The sequence below is a fragment of the Ptychodera flava genome, chromosome 20, assembly GCF_041260155.1.
Source record: "Ptychodera flava strain L36383 chromosome 20, AS_Pfla_20210202, whole genome shotgun sequence".
Taxonomy (NCBI): Eukaryota; Metazoa; Hemichordata; class Enteropneusta; family Ptychoderidae; genus Ptychodera; species Ptychodera flava.
The window spans coordinates 1,677,886-1,703,563 of record NC_091947.1 but is presented as its reverse complement, the minus strand read 5'-3'; the positions used below and the strand labels follow the sequence as shown (position 1 = coordinate 1,703,563).

Here is a 25,678-nt window from a genome sequence, read left to right as displayed (position 1 = left end):
AGCTGAGGTTGTGGATTTAGAAAGCAGTGATGCTTTGCTTCGACACAAACGTTTTATGAACAGTCTACCGACTTAACGACTGAGCCGTTCAATATAAAGGAAGTGGAATGTTGAAAAGCGAAAAACAATCTGTCAGTGTCGAAATATTTGACACGCCTGAGGAACATTGCAGTCATGTACAATGTAATTGAATTACATGCAGCCCACCCCCTCTGTCTCTGTCTCTCTCTATCTCTCTGTCTCTCTCTCTCACACACACAATTAATTACAGAATTTAATATGTAACGAGTTTTTAGGCAGGGGAAGGGGGGCAGGGATGCGGTACCCTATTATTCGGCTGGATTAACATAGCATATGCTTGTTTACAACTTGATAAAATGATAAACTAGTATATCCTGAACCAAATTTTAAGAGGTAACCCCTGATTTTTATTGCTGATTTTGGCAGAGAATGGTTGAGAATTTCATTGAGAATAGTTTTAGCAAAAGTTTAAATCTTTCACCATCCGAGGCTCACACAACCATAAATCGTGTTTATTCACTACACATTCATTATTCCCCTCTGTAAACATGCAACTGTTTGACAATCCACTGGTAATGTTTTCAAATGCTGAAGATATGAATTTTGACCCTCACTTTTTCTGAGTACGTAGCTCACACACTTTATTTATATATGATATCAAGTCCCCGACAGGTAACTGGAATTGGCGTCCATTAATTGGTTATTTATTTTTGGTTTTAACTGTTTGGGATTGGATTTAAAGCGTCGAATTTATTGGGAGTGTATATTTAATCAGTATATTTTATTGATGACGTATCCACTCCCTCGCTGGAAATTCTATTCAGTCTTACACCTGCGCAACAAAAACCACTCCTATACTTGGACAGGTGCGATTTTGTACAGTTGTTGTGGTTCATTCTTGTCGTGCTCCGTAACTTCGGAAAATCGGAATTTGCATGTCTTACATGCACAAATGGCGTTAGATATTCTTATTGGTTTAGCGTTTTTGAAAAAATAGATTTTTATGGCCATGTTTGATCAAACAAAGACTCAAAGCATTGAAGTAGCCAAGCCCTATACCTCCTTGGTTGAAGTCAGAACAGGTGAACTAGCCTTCACATTTGAATGTGTCCGCATGTCATTACTAGTAAAAGCCTACACGGAGTAATACATTTGCTTTTGCCACCCTATTGATACATAGCACTGTACATGTAGAATGACACACCCATTCATGAACACTACAATAATACTCGGTAGCGATACAAAGAATTGGGATGAAACAGCGATAAATATTAATGTATGTTTACATTGGATGGCACATCAAGTGTTGAATTTTGTTTTATATGTTAGGGCTGTGCTCGGGTTAATCCGGACTCTTTGTCGGAGGTTCGTGTCTCTTTTCCTCAAGTGTGTATCTGATAAAGCAGTGGGCGGTTTCGCAATAAACTTTGCGCAAGTTGACAGGCGTATTAGGCTATTTTGTCAAGTGGGTCTTTGATTGCCTGAATAATCATCCATGGACTTAGATTTATTCAAAATCTGTTTATTTAGTCATGCAAAGACAGTGCATGTGCAAATTTTTAGGTGGAAGGAACAGCTGTCTCATGGTAAATGACAAGGAGTCGGAAAATGAAGATTAATGATGTAACTATGGGAACCCAGTCACTTACAAAATATCAAAGGACAGTGAATATTTTGGACTTATTAGCACATAGACATGTCTCTTATGTCAAACTGATTCATCAATATTTCATTTTTAAACCGAAATACAGAAATCTCCAGACTTCGTTAAAGGACAGCAACGTATGTCCAGCGACTAAAATTCCGTTCTCCACATAAAAAACAGCAGCGATCTAGATCTTTTGTTCAAATATATGTTGATAATGATATTATTAAACTACAATATAGAAACTGAAGAGTTGCACTGTACTTGTGGAATGGAAATTTCGTTCGTTCTCTCACATCCGACCATGAAAGATTCCCGTGAACAGCAACATGGTCACTCTTTGGTTGTCAGGTTCACACGATTTGTCGGAGAAAACTATGACTGCGGTATAAATCTTCAGCTATACGCTTACTGTGTTTTGATAAATGATCTAAAAATATGCAAGTAGGTGTTGTTTTACGCAGAGCAAATAGTTACAACAAAAGTCTCTCTTGCTGACTTGTTATTGACTTGCAGTCATGTCGTCGCTCCGACTATGAGGGCGTGCTATTTACCTCGTTCGTCAGATGAATTTTTAGAGTTTTATGAACAATCTCAGTGTATGACATAGACACATGAGATACTGAGACATGTCATTTTGATATGTATTGGGGTAAAACGCTGTGTTACCAACATTTGACTGTTCAGAGTCTTGCATATACGTGATAACTTGAACAGCCAATTTCAGCATAAAGGCGGCATACCTCACCTACCGGTATCACATTTCTTAGTTCCACCACACAGTATTGTGGTTGAGCGCTTTGTTCCAAATGACATGAACAGAATTTCCTTAGTGCGCGCCTTAAAGTTGAAAGATTTAAAGTTTAGCTCAAACTCTCCGTAAGGAAACTTTAAATCATTCCTTTTTGAAATCAAGAATAAAAACAAGAGTCGCCGTGCAAACTTTACCACTTGAAAAACAAATTACCCGATAGTTACCGACTCTTGGCCGACATCCCTGTGTAAACTTTATGGAGGAAAATTAATTTTTCTATTTTCACAAAAGTAAGCCGGTAAGAACTGTTGTTAATCCATAAGTTTCAAAAAGAGACCCCGCAAGTTATAGATCAAAAGAGTATTGTAAAAGTTTGAGTCCAAATATCTGTCCCTGATTCATTAGCACATTGGGGCCTACAGAGGAATATTTATTTCGTATGGTAAATTTCTATACCTACCCTACATCCATTTTTCATCTTTTTTATCATCCACAACTCATGCACAATACCATTACACATATATCTATTGATGTCAGTTTCTTTTTTATTTCCATTAAAAAGTAGAACTACGATGGAAAGTTTCCAGTAGAGACTGGATCGAAAATTAAGACATACAGAAACAGGAAGTATTTTTATCTTTGTTTAAATGGTACAGAGACAAAATAAAATATCATAAAATGTTTCAGCTAACTCATGCATTTGTAAACCCTTTTATTTCAAGTTAGAAGATTTACTGGCTTGTTAGAAACATCTTGGATGGTGCATTTCACCACCTCCGCCAGAGGATGTCACTCAATCTTTTTGGTGCAACTCTTGAAGTACTGATGTGAAAACAGAAGCTCAGTTTACGTTGGAATATACACCACAGCATAGACTGTAAGCAGTTTTTGGCGTTAAGTGGTGTTGAGCTCCAAATTCAGAGCAAGTCCTGGCCCTTTACCCGCTGGGCGATTGCAATTTAGCCATGCACAGAGATTGAACCAAGTAAACTCACCCCGGTAGCACCAACTGGTCAAGGTGAAATCGGCAACAACACTTGTGTTAACAAATGAAAAGGGCACAAGAGACCATCAACAGTCTACAATTAACCAGTACATCTCCATAGAAACATCTTAACAAATGATACAGAATGAATTTTGTGAACATTGCTGAAATAACAGAATTGCTTATCATGTTTATCGCCCTCTATGTATGGCATTCTGCATATCTTAAAAGACCCTGCCAGATTTTGTTCAATGCCTGTCAAAACAAGAAAGACGATCGGACGGAATTTGACGGTAAATTTTCGGTCAATTAGACCATGCATTAGGACGGAAAAGAAATTGTACAAGCAAGTATATTCAAAATCAGCTTTAGGTATCCTGTTATATCACAGAAATCTAATACACTGGTTCTATAATTACTTTAGATATAGATCACAACTCACACACACACAAACTGTAAATGCTGTCAGGGATATCATTATGAACTAATTAGTAAAAAGAGCAAATATTACACAAAAGTGATCATTTCATGAATGCCTGTCTCTTTCTGAAATACATGAGACAAAACAAAGTCTGTCCTATTGTGTTGCTATAAAGCCTGATATTTTACAGCGGATTATAAAAAAATATGAAGAAGAACTACACAGATTAGGTCTTCAACTTCTCTGTATAAGTTTTCTCATATAGCCTCAAACTATTCAGCTTACCAATTGTTTGAACATGATATTGGTGAACAAGAGACATGAAATCTTTAACAGCACACGATAGCATTGAGAATGGAAAGGTTTCACACTGCATAAAATTCATGGGCAAGTAAAGAATATGATAAAAATCTTTACTTTCTGTCATTATTTACATTTCAGCAGTAGTTGCCTCTCTCAGTAAGAAAGAAAATTCCATTAAGGGTTTGATCAATCTTCAGTGAGATTTCTTTGGCCTTAAAAGTTTGGGAACTGATTGGAATATAAGGAAATCCATCTGCTCCTCATTCATGGTGGGTATTTGCAGAAAAACAAGTATATATTTCTATACTAGCTAATTCTTACTCACTGAATGTGGCAGAAAGTGTTAGAAACGCAGTGTTTGTCATGAAAAACACTCTTAAATTACAACACGTACGGAAAATGAATAATATCTGAACAGAGACTCTGAACCCTAAGTGTTTGGATGTCGACTTCAGTATTGCATAATTTCTGATCAACCAAATCCACTTAAGAGACATTCAGAGTAAAAGTTGGAAAATCAGGGTTTTATAAATCATGAAAATATCATTATACAAAACAATTCACTGGTCTCATCTTTAATATCTCAAAAAATGATGTTTCTATCTACATGTACAGAAGATTATTTCATACGTAAAATTATCTGATTGAATGACAAATTATGCTGTGTTATCAAAACTGTTGCAAATGGCTTGGATTTGGGATTTAAAGAATTACTGTTCCGTCTCTCATTGATGTTGGTTTTATTGATGAGAAAATCTCGGACAACCAAATTAGCTTTTGTTGGAACACCCTGAGATTCTTTCTCAATTGTATGATCATGGTTTGAATCTAAACAAAAGAAAAGAAAATCAACAGCATAGAGGGATGTCGCTAGTTTAATTATTGTTCCTGAAATTTCTACCCAGCTCATCAATATACCACTGATCGTGTCTCATCAGTTGCACAGCACTTTGTAATTATTTGGTGATGATGTAGCTGGTAACTTGGTGTCTTCTCCTATGGCTTCAGCATGGCATTGTCAGCCTTCAGACACACTTGCATATGGCGGGGCCAGTCGGCACTCTGGCATTTGGGTCCACAGTAGGTCTGGTTGCCACACAGCGTGCATTCCACGTGAGCCACAGCACCGCAGAAGCAGAAGAAACGAGGAATTACTGTTTAAAAAGAAAAACAGGAAAATGAATTAGGCTGTTGACCTGATGATATAGTAGAAAGACTTGTCTTGGAGAATTTTGAATTTGAAAAATGCTCTACTGTGGTGAGTGGCTGTTTTGCATTGTGTGCATGAAAGCCAAGATATATCTATCTGACAAAACAGCAGGAAGGATCATAACCGAAATGCTGCCTTTAAACCCCAGCTCGAAAAGGCCCGTAATCAGGATAAACTATGGTGTTCAGAAGATTATGAGGTGTTTCTGTCTCCTTTGAAATTGCAATCGTTATATAAATATGTTGCTAGATTTTTGGATTAAGTCCACACCGGGCTTTAAGTTAATAGGCATACAAACAATGCACTTGAGATTAAAGCTGGACATTCTGTATTATAAGAGAGTAAAGCCTTAAAGCCCCCACTCAATTATCAGATTTATCTAATATAAATATTATTTCCTTGATAAAATATTCAATGGAAAACAAAAGAATGACAAACTGTTAATGGGCTGTTGACACATTTGCTAATGCGAGAACCAGGGATTGAGAAGGGCGCCTTTAAATTGATGTCCAAAGTATACACATTACATGACTCTAATGAGATAGTGTCACTTTACCAGATTTTCTGTTAGGTAAGGCATCATGGGTAAAGTGAAATCAACTGTATATACCAATGCAAATATTGTGTGTCTCTGTTACTTTGCATATCTGTCAGGCAATTTGACAATGCCTCATCTGCTGGTATCATACGTGGGTATTTTCTGAATATCAAGATCCATGGAAGTGGCACAAGATACAGTGGTGTAATTTCAATTATGCCATCAACAATTCAGACTTAAGTATCCTGAAAAACAATAGCTACAATGCATCAAAAGTCCAACTTTCATACTTTTGACCTTCATTATGTCACATATATTTCAGATATTACACACCCACATTTACTGTTGTGTGAAGATAAGAATGGACAGTGAAATTGATCTAAATGTTATCACACTTGTGTAATGGTTTGTAAAGTTGTTTCAAAACTTGCCTTAGAAGTTGCACTGACTTGTTATAATTGCGGTGAAAATCAGAGAGCTTTTATGGACCCCTAATAAACACACACCATGGGAGTACACTTCGCGGTGCACTTCACATATGCAGAATCATATTACATTCCGTACCGCTGCCCTGAGTGTCACAGCCACAGCATTGGCAAGTCATCCTCAGAAATGAAGACGGGCACTATCCGTGTTTGGGAATAGTACGAGAACTCGACTTTGAACATATACTCGGCCATGGCCACTACTGAAATACAAGTGTGTGTTCACTTGTAGGAAACATTTATCCCACACATAGACACTAATCAGTTCCTACCGGCTGACAGGTTTTATTGCTTTACTTCAGCAATTACAGCTGAAGCCTGCTGTTAAACAACACTATCATCCGTCTGTTCTTTGCCTCAAGTTAATTACAAGTACTGATACTGCAGCAAGTTTTGGAACAACTTTACAAACCAATTACACAAGTGTGATAACATTTGGATCAATTTCACTGTCCATTCTTATCTTCACACGACATTTACATAAGCACAAGGTTGCGGGTAGAAGGTACAGAAATACGAACTGACCTGAGTCAGGTAGGAATCGGATCATGATGCAGTCACCGCCATACACCTCAGATACAACCATCTTCTTCTCCCGGATAGTTTCCACGTCTACCAGTGTCTCACGCATGAAGATGAATGGTTTTCCGTTCAGTTTCCGCGGCATCTGTTTCACCATCTCCTTCCTCAGTTTGTCCATGCTGCCGGTCATGCTGACTTCCAGACTTCCAAATCTTCGGAAGGATCTGTCAGAGTTCATGGAGATCACTGTCATGAACTGTTCAATGTCCACCTCTGTCAGGGAAGAAAAAAGATCACATTTAGAGTTGATTGAATTTTGCACTATATAGGGCAAGTAGCTGTAAGTTGTGATGGTTTCTGACTGTCTTTATTAAAGTCTCTTGTTCTACTCCCCAAAATTATGTTTAGAGACATAGTATTCAGCTTTGTCAACCCAGCCTGTACATGTGTAGACGGCATTGTTATTGGTGACAAGTGAATTCTGGTCCAGACTAGAATTCAAATGTAAACAATAACAGTGCGTTTTACACATATAGATGCAGCAGTGTTTATGAGCTATAGTAGGTATTTAAACATGCTTTGCTGAGTAGAACAAGAAAGTGTCCTTGACTTTAAATCCAAAATAATACTGAAAAATCATCAAATAGCAACTGGCCTATCAAAATTTGACATTGAAGACATCTACACATAAATTTAGCATGGTCAAAACTGGAGAAACTCAAATGTATACACGTATATCAAGAGGGTGAGTTCAACTACCATAACCCTTTCACCACCATGGTTTGGCCCAAACCCATTGTTATCAATGGAGAGAGTGGACCTGTCTACAGGAAATTGGGGTGAACATGTCAAAGTGATATTCTGTATACCCATTGTACAGAGAGTAGCTTTAGACACAATGTTTAAGACGATGTTGGGGACAACAGTGGCAGTTGTACTGACCAATCAGGGAGTACACTGTTTTGGCCAATCAGACAATGGTAAAGTCATGTGATCACTTGCTATGAAACAGAGTGTTTTAAAGCCGAGATACACATGTAAATATTGATTTCTGATCTATTTTGAGAAAACAACCCATTCCCAGCAAATGGTATAATGTTTTGCCTGAAACTGTTGCCTGCTTCAATAAATCTACAAAGCAATGTAAATAAAAACAATGAGAGTACAGATACAGTTGAAACTACAGAGCCAAATATCAAGCAACTGAAGCTAGCTTTTTCCCAGCATTTTCAAATTTCATTCCTCTTCAAAGTTTTTCATCACAGCTGGGCTACTTTAACATGTGCAAGTGAGGAAAGACTTTTGAAATTACACACACTGCAGTGGGCTACAAACAATGAACCGTGTGTCTACTGACCAGTTTCTCGATTGCCTGTGGGTGAATTGACACCAGGGGGTAATGGTTCAACTTCAACTGTTGGAGCCCTGACTGGAGTGTTGTTGCCAGAACGCAGGGAGTCTGCTGATCCGGGTCTGCTTCCGACATTCAACTCCTTCATGTCATCTCGAGTGAACCTGGTGGGGAGATACACACTGCATCATTTGGGCGAATTTCAAAAGCACAACACGTATCTTGCAGCATACAGCTGACAATTTTAAAACAACAAAGTGTCCTCAGAGATTATCATATCAGTTAGCCTGTCGCAGAGTTTGATCTTGAAAAAATATATTTTGCATTTAGCAAAATTTCCTGACTTACAGTAAAACAAGCAAATTGATAAGTTTCAGTTTTCAACACTGTAAAGTTTATCTGCAGAATAGTTGCAGGCCTAAGAATTGAATTGGTGGGAATATATATTTGAATGTTTCTTTCTGACTGCATTGTTAGAGACAGCCATTGAAGAAGAAGGGAAACACACTAGTCTATGCAGAAAAGTCATATTACATAAAGCATACTTACTCAAATTCACCTCCATTGACATGTAAGGCAGGTAAAACACGTGCACGTAGCTGTTCTGGTGTGGCCATACCAATACCAGACTCATGGTCAGTATCCTCCTCGTGCAAGATCTTTGCAGAAAGTGGAATGGTGTCGTGGGTTTCATGTGGCAGAATGCTCTCGTCATGTACCCTGGTCTTATGAGCTGTATTGATGTATCAGAGAATGAAAACACAGTGAAGAATTACATTCAAGCAAAAAGAGAAATCGGCAGTTCAGTTATCTAAGAGTGGAAATATAAACTTCTGTTTGCAAATGGAAGATTTTATATTTTATGTTGAGCTTTAGATCCAAGAAGTGGAGAGAGCTATTTTGTTTCTAGTTTATTGCACAGCCTTTCATTTCCAATACTGGGCTCAACTTTTGCAATACTGGCTCAACTTTTGCAATACTGGGCTCAACTTTTCATTTCCAATACTGGGCTCAACTTTTGCTTGTCCATACAATGATATCAGAAAACAGGCTTTTCCTTAGCTTGTCTTTTCTTTACATGCTAAATTCAAATCTTTAATTTTGCTCTCACTTCGGTAATTTGGATCAATTGTCAAATCAAAACAACTGCAGGGTCCATAAACTCAAAGTCACATACAATTAAAAGAATTTCTAGTATTTTTAAAATAATTTTAAGGGTTTTTTGAAGTCCAAAACATCATTTTCCAGATATTATTTTACACTCTATTATTTTATGTATCATTTTTGCCATATAACAACTGATCGTCTTTTAATTCTTGAAAACTGTGGAGTGATTATCAATTTTCCAGCACTTTTAAGGAATAATTTCATTTTAAAAGACTTTTCCAGGAGGCCTGAGAATTCAAAGACTTTCAGAAAGCGCACGGATCATGCAACTATGTAAAATTTGGATATTCTAACGATGCATAAGGCACCGGTAGTTCTCAGCAGGGTGAGATTCCCCCTATCTCTACTAAGCTGAATAGTATAGCCATATTGTTTTCAAGGGGTACCACAGACCTCTATATAGTAAAACAAGGGGTGAAAGCATTCAGCAATCCAATAGCCCTTGATAGTTTATTTCTGATACGGAAGGACACAGTGTGACTAGGTTCTGAATGCAAATCTTATCTCAGTCGTGTTAAGTACTGCAAGTACCTAATATAAATCTCAAGAAAAGTAAATCAAAATGTGATGTATTTTGGACTGAGAAAACTGGAAATTATGATGGAATATTAAAGGTATACTGTCACTGTTCCAATTTTGCTACAGTTACCATGGAAAGATAACATCTAACCAATCACAGATTTTAAGCAGGTGGCTGCTTTTTAAAAACAGCACCCTCACATGGGCATTTTGAATACCAAGGAACATCCCTTTGACCATATATGGGCATATTAAGATTACAGGTGACTGTATACCTTTAAGGGCACTGAGACAGAAATTCAGCACAAATGGAACTACTGGTCTTTTGGAGTCCCTTGTGTGTTTGGGAGAGGATTCTATCCTAACATTTACACATGAAGGCAACATCAGCAAATATTAAAAATATTGTCATTTTTGACGTGAACACCACATAAACTAAAGCTCATTTCAATGGAGCAGAGTTATCAGGAAAAGATGGACTGCCAACAAGCTAAAGAAGAAGTTTGCTCCAGAGCACACAAGCCACAGTACTTTCCTGTATTAGCCATGCTGTGGTTAGAGGAGCTATCTGGTATATCACCTAGTACAAGTCTTACAAGAATAGCAGCATCAAACACACATTTGCAGCCATCCTTAAATCTTTATGATTCAGGTGTCCAATGCTCCTGTACATTCACGTACACAAACAGTATAATGATAACTTTGAGCATCTCTGAACACTGAATCAGCAGACCATAAAACGCATATTACTCGGCTGAATAAGACTTATTTTCAAAAGTGAATTCAAACAAAAACCTGACAACGTCATTGAAGTGTTTCATGATAAAATGCATGTGGTAAATTCACAAACTGTTGTTGGTTTTGAATGACAAGAGACTTATAATGAATTTGAAGGTGGGAACTTTTTTCAGCTTACTTATATTTTAGTTTATGTTTTTCTCTCAATTTTAGAATTATTGTGATTACTAATTATTGCTTTGTGTCAAATTTTTGACAAAGTTTATCTTTCTATATTCACTCTTGAAAACTCAACAAATAAAATGAAAAAGACAAAAGGTTCCACAGCAGCAGCATATTCCCACATTACTGGCACAGAACAAAGAACAGGAAAAAACATGAGAAATAAGCACACTTGCTTAACCTACGCAGAGAAAGATAAATCTTTCACATAACAAAGTTTTACTCACGCGAGTAACGATGGAGTTCAAGTTTATCAAAGGAGTCAAATGAAGACTTGATTTTCTCGACTGGATGGGTGGCAATAGTGAAGTGTAAAATAAAATGTGATGTTTTGAGTGAAATGTCAATCATAAAGACAGTGATGATGAAAAGGGATACCATCGCATCAAAGCCAACAAAAATAATTCATCAGTTTACAAGTCTTAGTGTAAGATTAACCCTTGGAGTGCAAATGTCAAGTTTGGTTGCCTTTACATAAAATATACCCTTGTCAACTTTTTTCACATTTTTTCCAAAATTTTGATAAAAAATTGTAGCCAATGAAATATAATGTCCATTTGGTCTAGAATTATTAAAAAATTGCAGAAAAATTCATAGAAATTGGCAAAATGGCGCACTAAAACTTTGGTGGGAAAATTCCAGCACTCCAAGGGTCAACAGATTATTCAACAACTCAAGACGAGTGGTATAGTCACACTACACTGCACTGATTCATTAGATGTGTAAGTTGAGTTAGCCTGAGCACTTCAAAGGCAACCGACTGAAAGCATACTATTGGTCAGATCTCCCATTCCTATCACAGAAAATTATTGAATATGCAAGGTTTGACCTCATGATGGCGCCCTTATTCAAATTACTATCTATTTTCAGTTGGTTATCTAGACAATTTAAAAGATATGGCATAGAAGAAACAACATTATGCTGTTGAAAAGATTGAAAAGAATCAAAATTATTCCAGACATCATTTTCTAAACAAATCATTGTTGAGGCAGGATGCCGACAGATATTGTGTAAACTCTGCATTGATGTTTTGAGATATTGATACTTTGCAGATCATTTTTGGGAGAATTAAGGTTGAAGGAATTTTTTTAGCAATTTTCAAGGACTTTTTGAGGTCTAAATTGCAGTTTTATAGATGATCCTTTTGCACTATATCATTTTACATATCATTTTCCAATATCATGACTGACTGTCTTGTCATTTTTGAAAATTGCGTGTGGATTATCAATTCCTAAGGACTATCAATGACTGATTTCAGTTTCTGTGACTTTTCAAGGACTTTCCTGGTCTGTAAAGACTCTGGAGAATTCTGTAATGTTAGTCACTTTAGTGGTAGGATATCACTCGTTTGTAAAAACATCAAACAAACAAACAAACAAACAAACACACTGCAACCTACACAGAAACAGACAAATCCCCCCCCCACCCCTAAATTGTAGTCATCAGTGCTAAACACATGATTTTTTAGGACCAAAAAGGTAAGTTGGTAGATTAATTTCTAAATTTGAGTCAAAATCACTTTTCCTGAAATGCTGCTTACCTCTTGTCTTGTTTTTCTTCCACCACAGGAAGCCAATGACACAGATAATGGCTACAGCAATAAAAGCAAAGACGATGCCCAGAATGGCTCCCATTGGCAGTGAGGTAGACAAAGGCTGATAAAAGTTGAAAAAAAGAAAAAAGATTGTAATTACAGAACATATCTTCAGGTTATGAATGTTTTGAAACATTCCCAAACTGCTATTGTGGACGCTCATTGTGAAATATCTTCACAGACCACGTATTCTTTTTCTGAAAATGCATTTCTTGATGCAAGAGATGAAAGCAAAGGATGGAATGTACAAGATATAGTTGGCATCATGACTGAGACTGATTTTCATGTATGTCTATTGATGGTACAATCGCTTTACAAATACCAAAATACCAAAACAGAATTTGGCACTCACTTGATTTGATATACGATAGTAATTGTTGAATAAAGATACTCACTTGTGGATCGTTGCCATAGTAGTCCTCGCCATCCACTTTCATGGTTTCCATGGCAACAATAGTGTAACCATTGAAAGAGAGAGACATGCCCTTCTTGACGTCTTCCCACATTGTGACCAATGTTGAATCCACATCACTGGAGGGCCCAGTGACATCAAACGCCACCAATATACTGCCTGTGTAGTGCAATGACAAAAAGGAATTCAAACAACTTGATTTTTCACTATAAACCAGCTGACTGGATTGACTTGTTATATGACAAAGTTCATGGTAGAAGTTAATCGATCTTGTAAGGATTTTATTAGAGAGCATGACCTGCCACTGCTCGGGTTTTACGTTGATGCATACTTTGAGCTTGAACACGGCCGTGAACATTTGCCAGACATGCCTGTACATTATAACGGTAGTTTGCGATATGAATACAAGGGCTTAGTGGGAAAAGTATAGTTGAAAGATTAATCTTGCATATTGAACCTGCTGTAGTCTGCATAAGTGTTTCAGATCTTGACAATAAAATGAGATAAATAATGCTGTAACTTCAACCTGTTCACCCAAATTCTCTGTGAACAGGCCAACATTTACCATTGATAACAATGAATTTGGATCAAACCACTGTGGTGAATGGGTTTAAAGTCTGCACTTTGTCATAATCATGTACATAATGACAAACGACTACATGCGTGACATGTATGAAACATACGGTCTTCCAGACTGAAGTAATGTGTGTGAAAATGTAAAAACTTACCTTCAGATAGTAGTACATTGCTGACAGAGACATTGGTGTAGATACTCTCCATCTGGTTCACAAACATGATGGCAAAATATGACTCCTGGCCATCGATGACACTGCTGTAATCTGCATCATATTCTAAGATCACATTCTTGCTGATGCCTGTTGGGTCCTCTTCGTTGGGTACAGTCACATCAAACGCTGGCAACAATATCGTAAGCTCGTAATCATCGGGATCAGAGACGACGGTGACTTGGATGATGTGGTCCTTGCCCTTGTAGTCTATGTACAGGTCATGGAATTCAACTTGGGAGTTGTTGACTGGGATGGTGGTGTTACCATGCAACTTACCTAAGTAGATGGATGCCATTGCAAAACTTACATTGGCTTGCCATGTATGGCCCTGTGAATAATACAAAACACAAAGTGAACAAGACTTTTCACCTGATTCAAAACTATAAAAATGGCAAGATTTGAAGTACTTTTTTAGTAAGAAATGTATTTTTCCTCCAAATATTGACCAATCATCACTGAGGAGGCAAACACTAAACCCTGAAACACAAGTTTGCACCAGAGTGACCTATGACCTAACCTGTGACCTATGGACTGGGTTCATTCCAACTTACCTTCATGCCAATATCCTCAGCTGCTTCACCAGTGGTGTCATCAATAATTTCCACAAGAGGTTGTGTGGTGAACACTTCCCCTACGTAAGCTGAGCTTGGGCTGGAAACAACACTCAGGGAATATGGCCGTATTTCAACTGTGATTGAACTTGAACTAGCCTGGAAGGTGAGATTCTCAGGCTTTGTAACCTCAAAGTCCAAGATGTACTCCCCAGTGTGGGAGATTCCCAGGTCTGTGAAGTTGGCAAAGCCCCCTGTGAACTGCGCTGTGGTGTTTCCTATGAGAACGGCATTAGCATTTCCAGATACCTCCCTCAGAGTGACTGTCACTTCCCAAGGTGATGACGAATGACCTACATTATCGACATGTTCTTCCTGTGTGTGAAGAATTAAATGGACTTGAAATCAACATTCCAAACTTGCTTGAGTATTGAATTTGTAGAGATATAACATGTATCTTTAGATATGGCTATGGTACTGTATATTACACAGAGATATGCAAGCACAGAGGTGACTCAACCCTATGGCCCAAGGCAGTCCATTGGTGATGCTAATATCTGCATAATATTAGCAAATTTATGGCAGTTTGAGTATCAATTTGCTGAAAATTATCAAATTGTGAAATACTGACTACAGAATTACAACTAACAACTACTCCTAGGGACAATGCAATACCATAGCAACATTACTCATTTACTGTTTCTGATAGGCAGGCTCCACCAAAATGCTGCTGAAAATGTGTGAAAGGATGCATATACATGTAACTAGACCTATTTCCGGGGAAAACTTACATATCCATCCAGAGCATCAATAACAGGTTGACCCAGGAATGGAACTCCTTCATAAGCACCTGACAGTTGAGTGTGAACATTGAGTTTTTTGATGATCTTATAAACCACTGAGTCTCCCTCTGTTTCTTCTTCATCTTGGGTTTCACCATATCTAAAGTAACAGATGAAAGCAAGGACAAAATAAAGCATAAACTTGGTATGACAGGATTTCATAAGAGGAGAATTTGAAATCAAATCATACAAAGGAAACAAACTGACACATGACAAACACTTGTAACAGAATGTATGGCTTTTCTGATTTCCCTTTTTTTTAAATTTTCAGATAAAGTTATTTTTTTATTTTCTGACAGTCATTTTTACACACATCTAAGTCATTTTGAGCACAATTAGCCTTAATTTCTCCTTCTACAAGTCAAAACCTCAATTTAAGACGATTGCATGGCACCAAAACTGCAATGGTGAAGAAGATGTACAAAAATTTCTCTGAAATTTGACATGATGTACACTAAGATTTGGAAAATTCAACTGGGATGAAAATTTCACCACTGTTGTGACAAAAATTTGGTAGATTCACATAGTTTTGAATAAGTTAAGTGGATCTGTATACAAGGAAACTGGGATGAGAGAGTCCATCAAAGAAGACACACAAACTCACAAGGTTCCATTAGTTGCTCCACCAGTCTCATTGGTCGCACGAACACCACCAGTCGGGTCAACAGGAGTGTCGATGGGGTCAGTCACACTCATGGACAAGATAGTCAAACCAAGGTCATCGTCTAAACCACCAGTCTGGCCCTGGTCCACCAGGAATGAAGCAACCTCTTCCAGTTGGGAAAATGACAAACTTTGGTTCAGACCGGTGTAGTTACCTGTGAAAGGATACATGGAAACTTTTTATCATAATGTCCACAGGCACCATCCAAATACATAAAGGAATAAAGCACACTCAGCGACGGTATACCACAAGATTTTGACCAGTTCATGACATATATGCATGAGTGTTAGCGAGTGCATATATGAAGTGAACTGGTCAAAATCGAGTGGTATACCGTCACTGCATTGGTGTGCTTTATAGCTATTATCATAACAGTATATTGAAATTCTGGCATGGAACATCAAAAAAGGCTTTTTGCTCTGGCTGAGAGCTCGCGCGTGTACTAGCCATGGTATATTGCAAATATACCACGGTTCTTTTCACGTCTCAACCAATTAGATCGCTGTATTTGCGCCATCAATATACTGGTATGATGTCATAGTACAAATCGGTGTGATTGCAGACAGCAACAGTGAGAACATTGATGATGACAAATTACGTCTGAGTCACTCTGATGTGTAGTCATACAGAAAGATACTATTGCGTCCATTATTTTACATTGTAAACCCTGTCATTTTGTTTGTGAAGGGTATGGTACAGTGGTATATTTTATCAGTGCTTCCCTTGGCATATCAAGGCAATCATAGTAAGTAGTAATAGAAACGATTCTGGGCTCCAAAATCCATTTAATCAGGTTTTCAATCTTTAGCAAAAATGCTGGGGTATATGTTACTTCAGCCAATTTCTCTATACTGAACAAATACCCTAGCACAGTACATTATAGCTAATAAATGATTCAATTTGTCCTAGATGTTTTTCAGCATACAACTGATACCAAATTTGTAAAATAATGAAATCTAAATATAAGTGCTAAGTTAGAATTTGCCATGAAGGCAGTGTTTTTTGTTACTCACTTTTTTAGAATAATTTTCTACTCTGCTGCCTGTATGACCTCATTTTGAACCCTGTCTTTTCTTTTTGCAAAATTTCTATAACCCTACACTTTGCAGTGACCTGAGTTTTATTCTAGATAATTAAAACCATTGTTTAAAGTTTCTGTCAGCAAATTAGCGGCAAAATGTTGAGAGCTTTCTCTTTTGAGGCACATCTTATGTTAATCACACAAAAGAAAACTGGCCAAACAGATCATGACTTGTACAAGACCATTGATAAAATGTTTGATTATTTGGAGAAAGAGATTTACCTGGAGGTGTAGTTGGCACTGGAGTTGCAGTTTCTGTGTCATTGATTGTAGTAACAGTTTCAGGCGCCTCAATGGTCGGCTGTGGAGGATCACCAATCTCAACAGTGACACTGGTGGAGTCAACTGCACGCCTTCGTCGCCTGCTGCTCTCGCTAACAACTTCCATAACTCTGATTTGATCTTCGTCAATGCCAAGGAGTCCGGCAAGGTTTGCAACGAGGTTCTCCTCAAAGAAGTCATCGACATGAACTGGTTCCATATCAAAGGAGACGATGACCACGGGAGTGGTGCGGATGTCGATCGGATCAGCTCCACGGATTAGGATGTACAAGGTTTGCAGTTCTTTGTCAAAGTAATTGAGACCACTGACTTCAGAATCCATTGGTGGCATGAACTGGTCATCCGGAAGATTCGGATCTTTGGCCTTCCATGAGAAGCTTGTACCAGACAGCTCTGCATTGGTTGGTGCAATGTAGATACCATTGCGATAGATGTCCAATCGTTGGGGCGTCGCATACCAGATTCCAACTATCAGCGCCTGTGAGTACTCTGAATTCAACAGATGCAAACGCAGGGACTGTGGGTTGGTGCCGGTGAAGTACATTTCATATTCTTTGCCAGTGGCCACGAGTGTGTAAAATGTACTGATACGCTCTTGACAGGTGTAACCATGGCACCAGCCATGATCCATGGGACCGTTAATCAGATCAACATACTCATCAGCAAGGAGAGCAATAGGTGAGAGGCGTCTGGTCTCTGTATCGGCATCCATGCTTTCAATTATCATCATCATGTGATCCAGGCCATGACATTTATAGGCCTGCCAGTCGTCATTCCATGTACACTGGTTGTTTCTGATGATACCTGTGGAAGAGGTGAATATGAACAGCTGATATGAATGGTCAATGACCAGAGAGGAATAAAATGAAGGTCAGGAAGCAATTCAATCATTTGTATGATTGAGTAGCTGTTCAGGAAAATTGTTGTTTCTTATGCATAAGAGTCTGAATAAAATACATGACACAGATTTCTGGAATCATGCAGGCGTGCAGCTACTTTGTTCTCATGGCCATTGCTTCACTTCCGACTTGCATCAAATAACAGCCCATCTTAGCATAAGATGCTTGACTCTCACGTTCACCTTGTGCCATCACTTATTACATCAGTACTACTGTATAAGATAGTTCTTGTCTACATTGTTTCATATCCCTTCTGTCTTCAAGCCCTGGTAAGTTTCTTACATTTTATGAATTTGATTATTTGACCTGTTTCAACATCAATGTACAATGATACTTACCCTTATTAGGTGCCTTGTCTTCCACCGGTATCCTGCTTCCATCCGGGTTTGTCAACATCATTTTGGGAATACGGTAATCTCCAAGACCTCTCCTGGGGTCTCCATCCCACTCATATTCCGACATTGGAATGATAGTACCTTCAGATCCGAGAATTCCTCCGTCTTTGTCAATAATCATGGACTTCTTCTTAGCATCACAATCCATATCTACACAGTCTGCTGGGTTCACAAATCTAAACAGGTACAGCGAAAAGTACAATGGACAAGTAAATCCTGAAGGAATATATCAGTCTAAGAACAATTCATATTAAATTTCTTCATATACAATCATCTGCTTTGTTGTATACCGACCACACAATTACTCAACCTGTTCACCCCTAATTCCCTTTAAACTGGTCTATAATTACTATTGATAACAATGGGTTCGGACCAAACCATGGTGGTGAAAGGGTTATAGGGATACCCTTATGTATTGCTTGCAATGGTATACTGATTGCTCTATGTGATTTGCGAGCCACTGTTTTCTACCGAATATTTACACCACTTAAACCATTGGTTCTCTGTCCAATCTCATCAGGGCCATTCCTCTTCACTTATGCATGGCTAAAAATTACTATACACACAGTACACTATAATATTAAATTATAATGCCAACAAGTGGTAGATTAAAAAAATATTTAAAAAATTGAGACTGAATATCTATCCCATATTACTTCATATGTTTCATTAACAAATCTTTCAACACTGTGGTTTAGCCCTAATCCACTGATTACAATAGTGAGATCAGACCTCTGTACAGGAAAGCGGGTGTGAAAAGGATTAAACATATCGGATGCTCCATCATTAACAACCTTTGTGTTAGAAGCTAGAATCAGAATCTGCAGGCAGAAAAGACTGAAAGCTGGAACAAGTGCAAGTAATATGATACTATTTGAAAGGTGGGGGGCGTGGAAGGAGGGAGCAGTTTTACTATTGACCCTTTGAGTGCCATCATCAATTTTTGTCACCTTTATAAAATATACCCTACCCAGTATAGTCAGTTTTCTCAGATGTTTGCCAAAATTGTGATAAAAACTCAAGCCAATGAAATATGATATCCATTTGGTCCAAAATTATTTAAAAAATTCTGAAAAAATTCATAAAAAATTGGTAAAATGTGGCAGTAAAATTTGGTGGCCAAAATTACAGCACTCAAAGGGTTAATTCCATATAACTGTACTCACCCAAGGTTTGGCCGGTGAATGAAAACTTCACATCCATCATCCACATCAACAAAGTTGATACCCTCTGCCACAATAGGATGGTGGGCATCTCCATTGCTGGGATTTGTCATGAATGCTTTGTCAATCTTGCCATTGCAGTGATCTCCAAAGTGAGCAAATGTAACATCTGTTCAATAGACAAAAACGTTGAATATCCACTGTTAATGAACAGCCTGCTTGATCTACCATATTACTAAAACTTTGCATAGAAAGCCAAAAAGATCACACAAAAGTAAGCAACTGTATACATGCATTAATAGACCATTATATCCTAACATTACTTTCAATATTTTGAATATCAGCAAAAATTACATAGCAAGACCTAGAATTTGCCAAAAATTACGATACCCCTATATATATATATATATATATATATATATATATATATATATATATATTATATATATATATATATATATATATATTACATATATTATATATATATATATATATATATATATATATATATATATATATATATATATATATATATATATATATATATATATATATATAGCATCATGAAATTACGTTAAGTACAAAGTAATAATATCTGACATTACTTTGTACTTGAAATAATTTGTGTGATATATACTGGTATATTTGTGATATATATATATATATATATATATATATATATATATATATATATATATATATATATATATATATAATATATATATATATATATATATATATATATATATGTATGTATAATAATTGTTGGCAAATTCTAAGTGCAAAAAAAAGAATAAAGAGCTCTAGCAAGCATGCAAGTTCATGGGATTATAGCAATAGCAATTTTTGACAAAGAATTTGCTTCCCCTCATAAAAATGACAGAGCTTAAAACTCATAATGTGGTGCTGTCTTCAAACAAAGCAAAACTTGTATAATTGTATTTTGAAATGATTTGAAAATTTATATGATCTTTTCCCCGCATGACATCAGCTACATTTAGCTGTACATTATCATGAAGCTGTGATAGTTGTAGCCACGGTAACTGGAGCTCTGCCTCTGATCAATCTTGGAACACAAAATCTTTGTCAACTTTGCATAATTATGTCTATGTGCACATGCTTTTGTGTGCTTGTGTCATTCCATCAGTAGATGCTCACTACAAACTGCTTATATACAGAAATCAAAATCAAAATCAAAATCAAAATCATTAAAACATGAATAGTATAAAGTAATTGATATTCATGGTTGAGATGACAGCTAAAATCAGAATGAATGCAATGTTGTTGATATGCATGTTTGAGGAGACAGTAGCTATCAAGCAAATTACATCAATCTTACAAGACAAAGCAATAATAGTTGTAACTTTTGGCAATAATTTCATTATTCTTGTGCTGTAAGTCAAATTGATGTTTATATCCTTCATCTCCCAGAAGTACGTTGAAACAAATAGCGTTCACCTTGCAAAACACAACATTTGTGCACAAATATCTAATGTTGTTATTGACAAATGAATGCTAGTCCAGACCATAATTCAGTTGTCGACAATAACATCGGAGATTTCACACAAACAGGGTGTGTCGTCAAGTTGAACACTAGGCATTTCAACATAATTTGGGGAGTTGAACAAGAACCTATAAAATTTAACAGACACAGCAACATTACTAGCAAAATAAATATTGGAGATCAAAAGTTACACTTGATGGAGCTTTATAAGATATATGCTGTACTGATTTCCTTTGTATTGAAATGTTGGTGATGAAAAGTGGAATGTTGCCAGGTGCATGCGTGTATGAATCCTGGAAATGAAATGGACAGTAAATAGTGACACAAGCACGGCTACAGCACCCCTATCTTTCTGTTGAACTGACGCATCAGACTTTGTTGGTTATTATACCACATATCAATCAGATAAAGAACAGAAAGATAGGAGTGCCAATCAAATCCGAACCATTATAATGTTTGCGTCAAATTCAGAGGCAAAAAAAAGGTCTGTTCGACCTCTTTTACCTCAAATTTGAATTAAACTATTATTACAGGTTCAGGCTGAGCAGTGTGACTTGAAATTCATGAAATATTATTTTCTGTAATAAATGAACGGAAACATAGAAATCAAAAAATCTGATGATCTATGAAATACTTTGGAAATTGATCCAAGCAAGTCACACAGCATTTGGAGCTGCTGAAAGTGTATAGACCAAGCTGTGTTGGCTGTGTGTTGGAGCAAGCTGAAATAGGCAGTATGATGTCTTGTTGTAGTGTTGGTGTTTGACATCACGTCGGTGACAGATTATATGCTGTAAATTGTGATAGTTGGCATGTTGTAGAAGTGATTGTGTACAGATATGCCATATGTGATGTGTTCATGTACATTTACCGACATTGAACAAGTACAGTATATCCCAGCAATTTTTGCTAGGCTGTATATGTGTATTAGGTTGATATTGCATGGTTGAAGGTCTGTGTAAGGTTTTACCTGAAAAGCTATGATGTATGAAAATCCAATACAATGCTACGTCAGAAAGTGTGTCAACATTGTGGGGACTGTGTGCCTGCTGCGTGTTGGAGCAAGGAATGAGCAGTTGAACGTGTAACATTTAAAGACAGTTAAAAACAACCTTGTCCCAAGATGTGGCCATCATACGGTAGATCACTGTCCTACGGTATGTTTGTAATGCCATAGCTGTATGTCAGAGCCATGTAAACGAGGGCATTGTGAGTGTTTTGATTGCATGAATAAATCTGTCTTCAGATGTTCTATAACTGACATGTATTGATAACAGAAAAGTGTTACGTTGGAATATAAGCATGACATCAATGGCAATGGTCAATCATATAAGGAGACTGTTGTCTCTGCATATGTGCCTAGGGTTGGAAGTGAGTGGAAGTTCAAACTCTGGGAACAAATTCAAGGAGTTGTGAACTCACTTTGTGGTCTTTATCTCTTCATCAGATGACACATGAAATGAACCATAGACCCTCGAGAAAAACGGGACAGGCAACTGCGATAGAGAACAAAGGGTGTATGGGATTAGCAGCTTGCGATCTATCTTGGAATAATTAAGAGGTGTTAATGGGTCGGGGACTGCACAACGTCCGGTTCATAGACACGTGCATGCGGGTATACGGTAATAATGTTTTCGGATTACAAGTTATTTCGGATTACCCGCAAGTCCATTTTTAGAAATAAAAGTGTTACAACTATTTTGAGAAGAATTCGTCAAAATGGTTTTAAAGTACTTTTTACATATTGGTAGCGAGGTTCGACGCAACTAGAAGTCTGCAGGGAGTCAGTATGTTGCTGTAAAGTGACAAAGTTTCGAATAGAAATCTGAAACACATACCGCTGCAGTTCCAGATTTGACAGCAGTTGACATCACAGAGTTGTTTACATTCCGCAATCGTCCGTGTATCTCCGAATTTTCCCTCGTTTTTGCAGTTTTTTAACCGTCGGAATATTTTCTGTGCGAGGAGTGCTCCATGATTCGGTAAAGTATGTATGTTAACTACTGAAATGTTGTTGTTTGAAAACTGTGAACGGCCAAATTTACGAGGACAGCGTTCAGCTTTGTGTAAATGCATGTCTACCTTACTGCTTCTGAATCCATCAACCGATGGATAGTCCCGATTTATCGCGAAGTTTCTCCTGACAGCGAAAGTCAGTGTTACAAATGTATTTTCTAGTACTTTGCGGATGTAAACATGTGTAGCTTATCCGAACTTTGGTGTTTCTTTAGGCTAAAACAGTACCAAAATGTTAGAGGTCGTGTATTTGAGCTCCGATGGAGTAGTCATTTTTTGTGTTCCCTGATTTTCGTCAAATGTTGCGTGACAGATGAAATAAAGGTCAGATTTTCGTTTCGCAGGACTGGGGAAGTGTAAACCTGTCTAACTTGTAAATGTTTGTTGTTATCGGTGATTTTTATGGTAGGGAATGTAAACTTATATTGTCGATATCTAGCAAGAGTTTTCTGTAGCGTCTATGGCTAAATGTACACAGTTTTTATCGTCTAGTTTTTTCCCGTTGGCTTCGGCTTGAATCCAAAATGTGATCTTCATCGTTACCAGAACATTCACCATGACTAGTATCAAAAACCCTCAAAATTCTCTGTGTCATTACTCGGAACGTGCCATGCAAGAGCAAAGTGTACATATTCAGAACGTCAGTTTCATCGTTAATGAGATTCAGTGTTAAGTACGAAGTATTGTTGTTGGGAACCGCTTGGCAAATAAACTTTAATGTATTCAAAGATAGATCGCACAAATAAACATCAGCAGTTGCCTGTCCCGTTTTTCTCGAGAGTCTATGAAATGAACTGAACACGCAAGTCATCTATGAGTGGCCCTTTTACTTACACTCTTACAAAGTGTTACATATAGTCTTGGAAAAGGGCAGATTTTTGACATTTTACATGTAAAAGGCATCAAAAGACTAAGCCAGAGTTTTCTAAACAATTACAGATGATAGTCGAAATGGTCCCCAAAAATGTACACTGGAATGTACCAGTCAGTCGGTCTGAGTACTTGGTGATGCATAGACTGCAGTTTTGCAGCAATTTTCATTCCTTATCAAGATCTCAGCATGCATGTGAGAGAATGATAGGATATGAAGGGGAAAGTAAAGGTGCTTGGGACATTGCAGACACATTGCATTGATTCTGTGTATACATAAGGTGATAGTCAGCAAGTCAGTGCTGTTCTGTCAAGAAGTATGTATACGTACACGTACATGTAGGTAGGGCTGTCTGAACATATGACAGGATGCGGCATGTCTATAGACAGTGCTTGCATCATGCATAGTGTTAGTGGGTATTTGTGAAGTTATAGGACACAGTCTGGGTGATGTTTTGTTGCGTGATGTGGAGCTGTGGAGGTTCAGGTTTGAAGACTGGAGAGTCAGGAGCCATATGCTTGCAGACGTGATGTTGGGTTCAGGAAACCAACACTGCATGCCATAGAGGCTGCACAACACATGCACAGACTTTCATACAAGATAAGCTGTTTTGATATGGAGGATAGGAATTCAGGGTGGGAGAATGTGGGTACATGCGAGTGTACTGCACCAGCCATTCATTAGTGGGTGTGAGTATAATATAGTACTTGCATAGACACGGCACACATGCAAATACTGGTAGTTGCCACGTCATCATACAGCAAAATGCATGCAGGCAGCTATGCTTGCAAAAGAAAGCTGCATGCATTTGGTGGTTAAAGTAGGGTCAGTGCTTGGATCAGAGAGGTACAGTAGCATGCACACAGAATGGCAGTGGTAATATAGAGCATGCAGCAAGGAATGGCATGGTATTATGGAATGCTGGATGGAATGGAAGCATGCACATGCTGGCTGCTTATCTCAGTCGGAATACCTGTCAAGTGTACATCACCACTGATGGCCGGATAACCCATCAATCCATGGAATTTGAAAAATGGGGCTCCTGATGTACTGGATGTAAAAGACGCCCAAACGAATCCAGATTTGCCATTCCAGGGAGTCTTTGGAGCTCGCACATTGCTGCTCTGTCTGATGTTGTCTAAGTCAACCTGTATGGTTAGGTGGAAAGAGTCACAAACACGGTACAATATTCAACAACTACAGATGTTGACTAAACCAAGATGCTAATTGCTGATGAACTCCATCTGGCGCTGGACGAATGAAATGTCGCATGGTCAGTGGATGTGGCAAAGTACATATCTCTTGCCACATGGTTGGTTGTGTTTTTGGGTAGAGTAAGGTAAATACAGGTTAGAGAAATTTGCCAGATCGTTTGGTTTGCTGACACTTAAGTCTTGTTAGTTGCCAGGTACTACATGAGTTTTCCTTTCACCATCAAATTTTGGTACAACCCTACAGTCTTCCTTGGTAACGTTGGACCTGTGCACCACAAAACAGGGGTGACAGAGTTAATCCATGTTTCCATGCAGAGAAAGCTAACTAATACATCATTAGAAACAAGGGTTGAGCCAATCTTTGACGATGTATGGACATACCACATGTAAGCATGACAAGTTAAGCTTTGGCAGCCAACAGCTCATTATGAAAATGCATCTTTATCCTGATGGACCACATCCAACAATTAAATAAATCTTGGCCTGGTCAACATCTTAGCTACACAGTGAGTATTACAGGA

General features: G+C 37.7%; 1 protein-coding gene across 1 annotated transcript in view; it reads right to left on the bottom strand.

The window, feature by feature from the left end:
• Positions 1-4,225: 4,225 nt before the first annotated feature.
• The window catches only part of LOC139120512 (fibrocystin-L-like), an 80,177-nt gene continuing 58,724 nt past the window's right edge, over positions 4,226-25,678 (bottom strand). Inside the window, exons 46-59 of the mRNA XM_070684974.1 lie at positions 19,556-19,721; positions 18,333-18,565; positions 17,036-17,899; positions 15,673-15,886; positions 15,018-15,168; positions 14,227-14,601; positions 13,616-14,003; positions 12,871-13,046; positions 12,422-12,536; positions 11,109-11,168; positions 8,785-8,968; positions 8,242-8,399; positions 6,888-7,157; positions 4,226-5,283 (exon numbers count right to left, since the gene is read on the bottom strand). Coding sequence (XP_070541075.1) covers positions 5,126-5,283; positions 6,888-7,157; positions 8,242-8,399; positions 8,785-8,968; positions 11,109-11,168; positions 12,422-12,536; positions 12,871-13,046; positions 13,616-14,003; positions 14,227-14,601; positions 15,018-15,168; positions 15,673-15,886; positions 17,036-17,899; positions 18,333-18,565; positions 19,556-19,721 — 3,512 coding nt within the window. The 3' untranslated portion in view covers positions 4,226-5,125. The remainder of the gene's footprint in view (positions 5,284-6,887; positions 7,158-8,241; positions 8,400-8,784; positions 8,969-11,108; positions 11,169-12,421; positions 12,537-12,870; positions 13,047-13,615; positions 14,004-14,226; positions 14,602-15,017; positions 15,169-15,672; positions 15,887-17,035; positions 17,900-18,332; positions 18,566-19,555; positions 19,722-25,678) is intronic.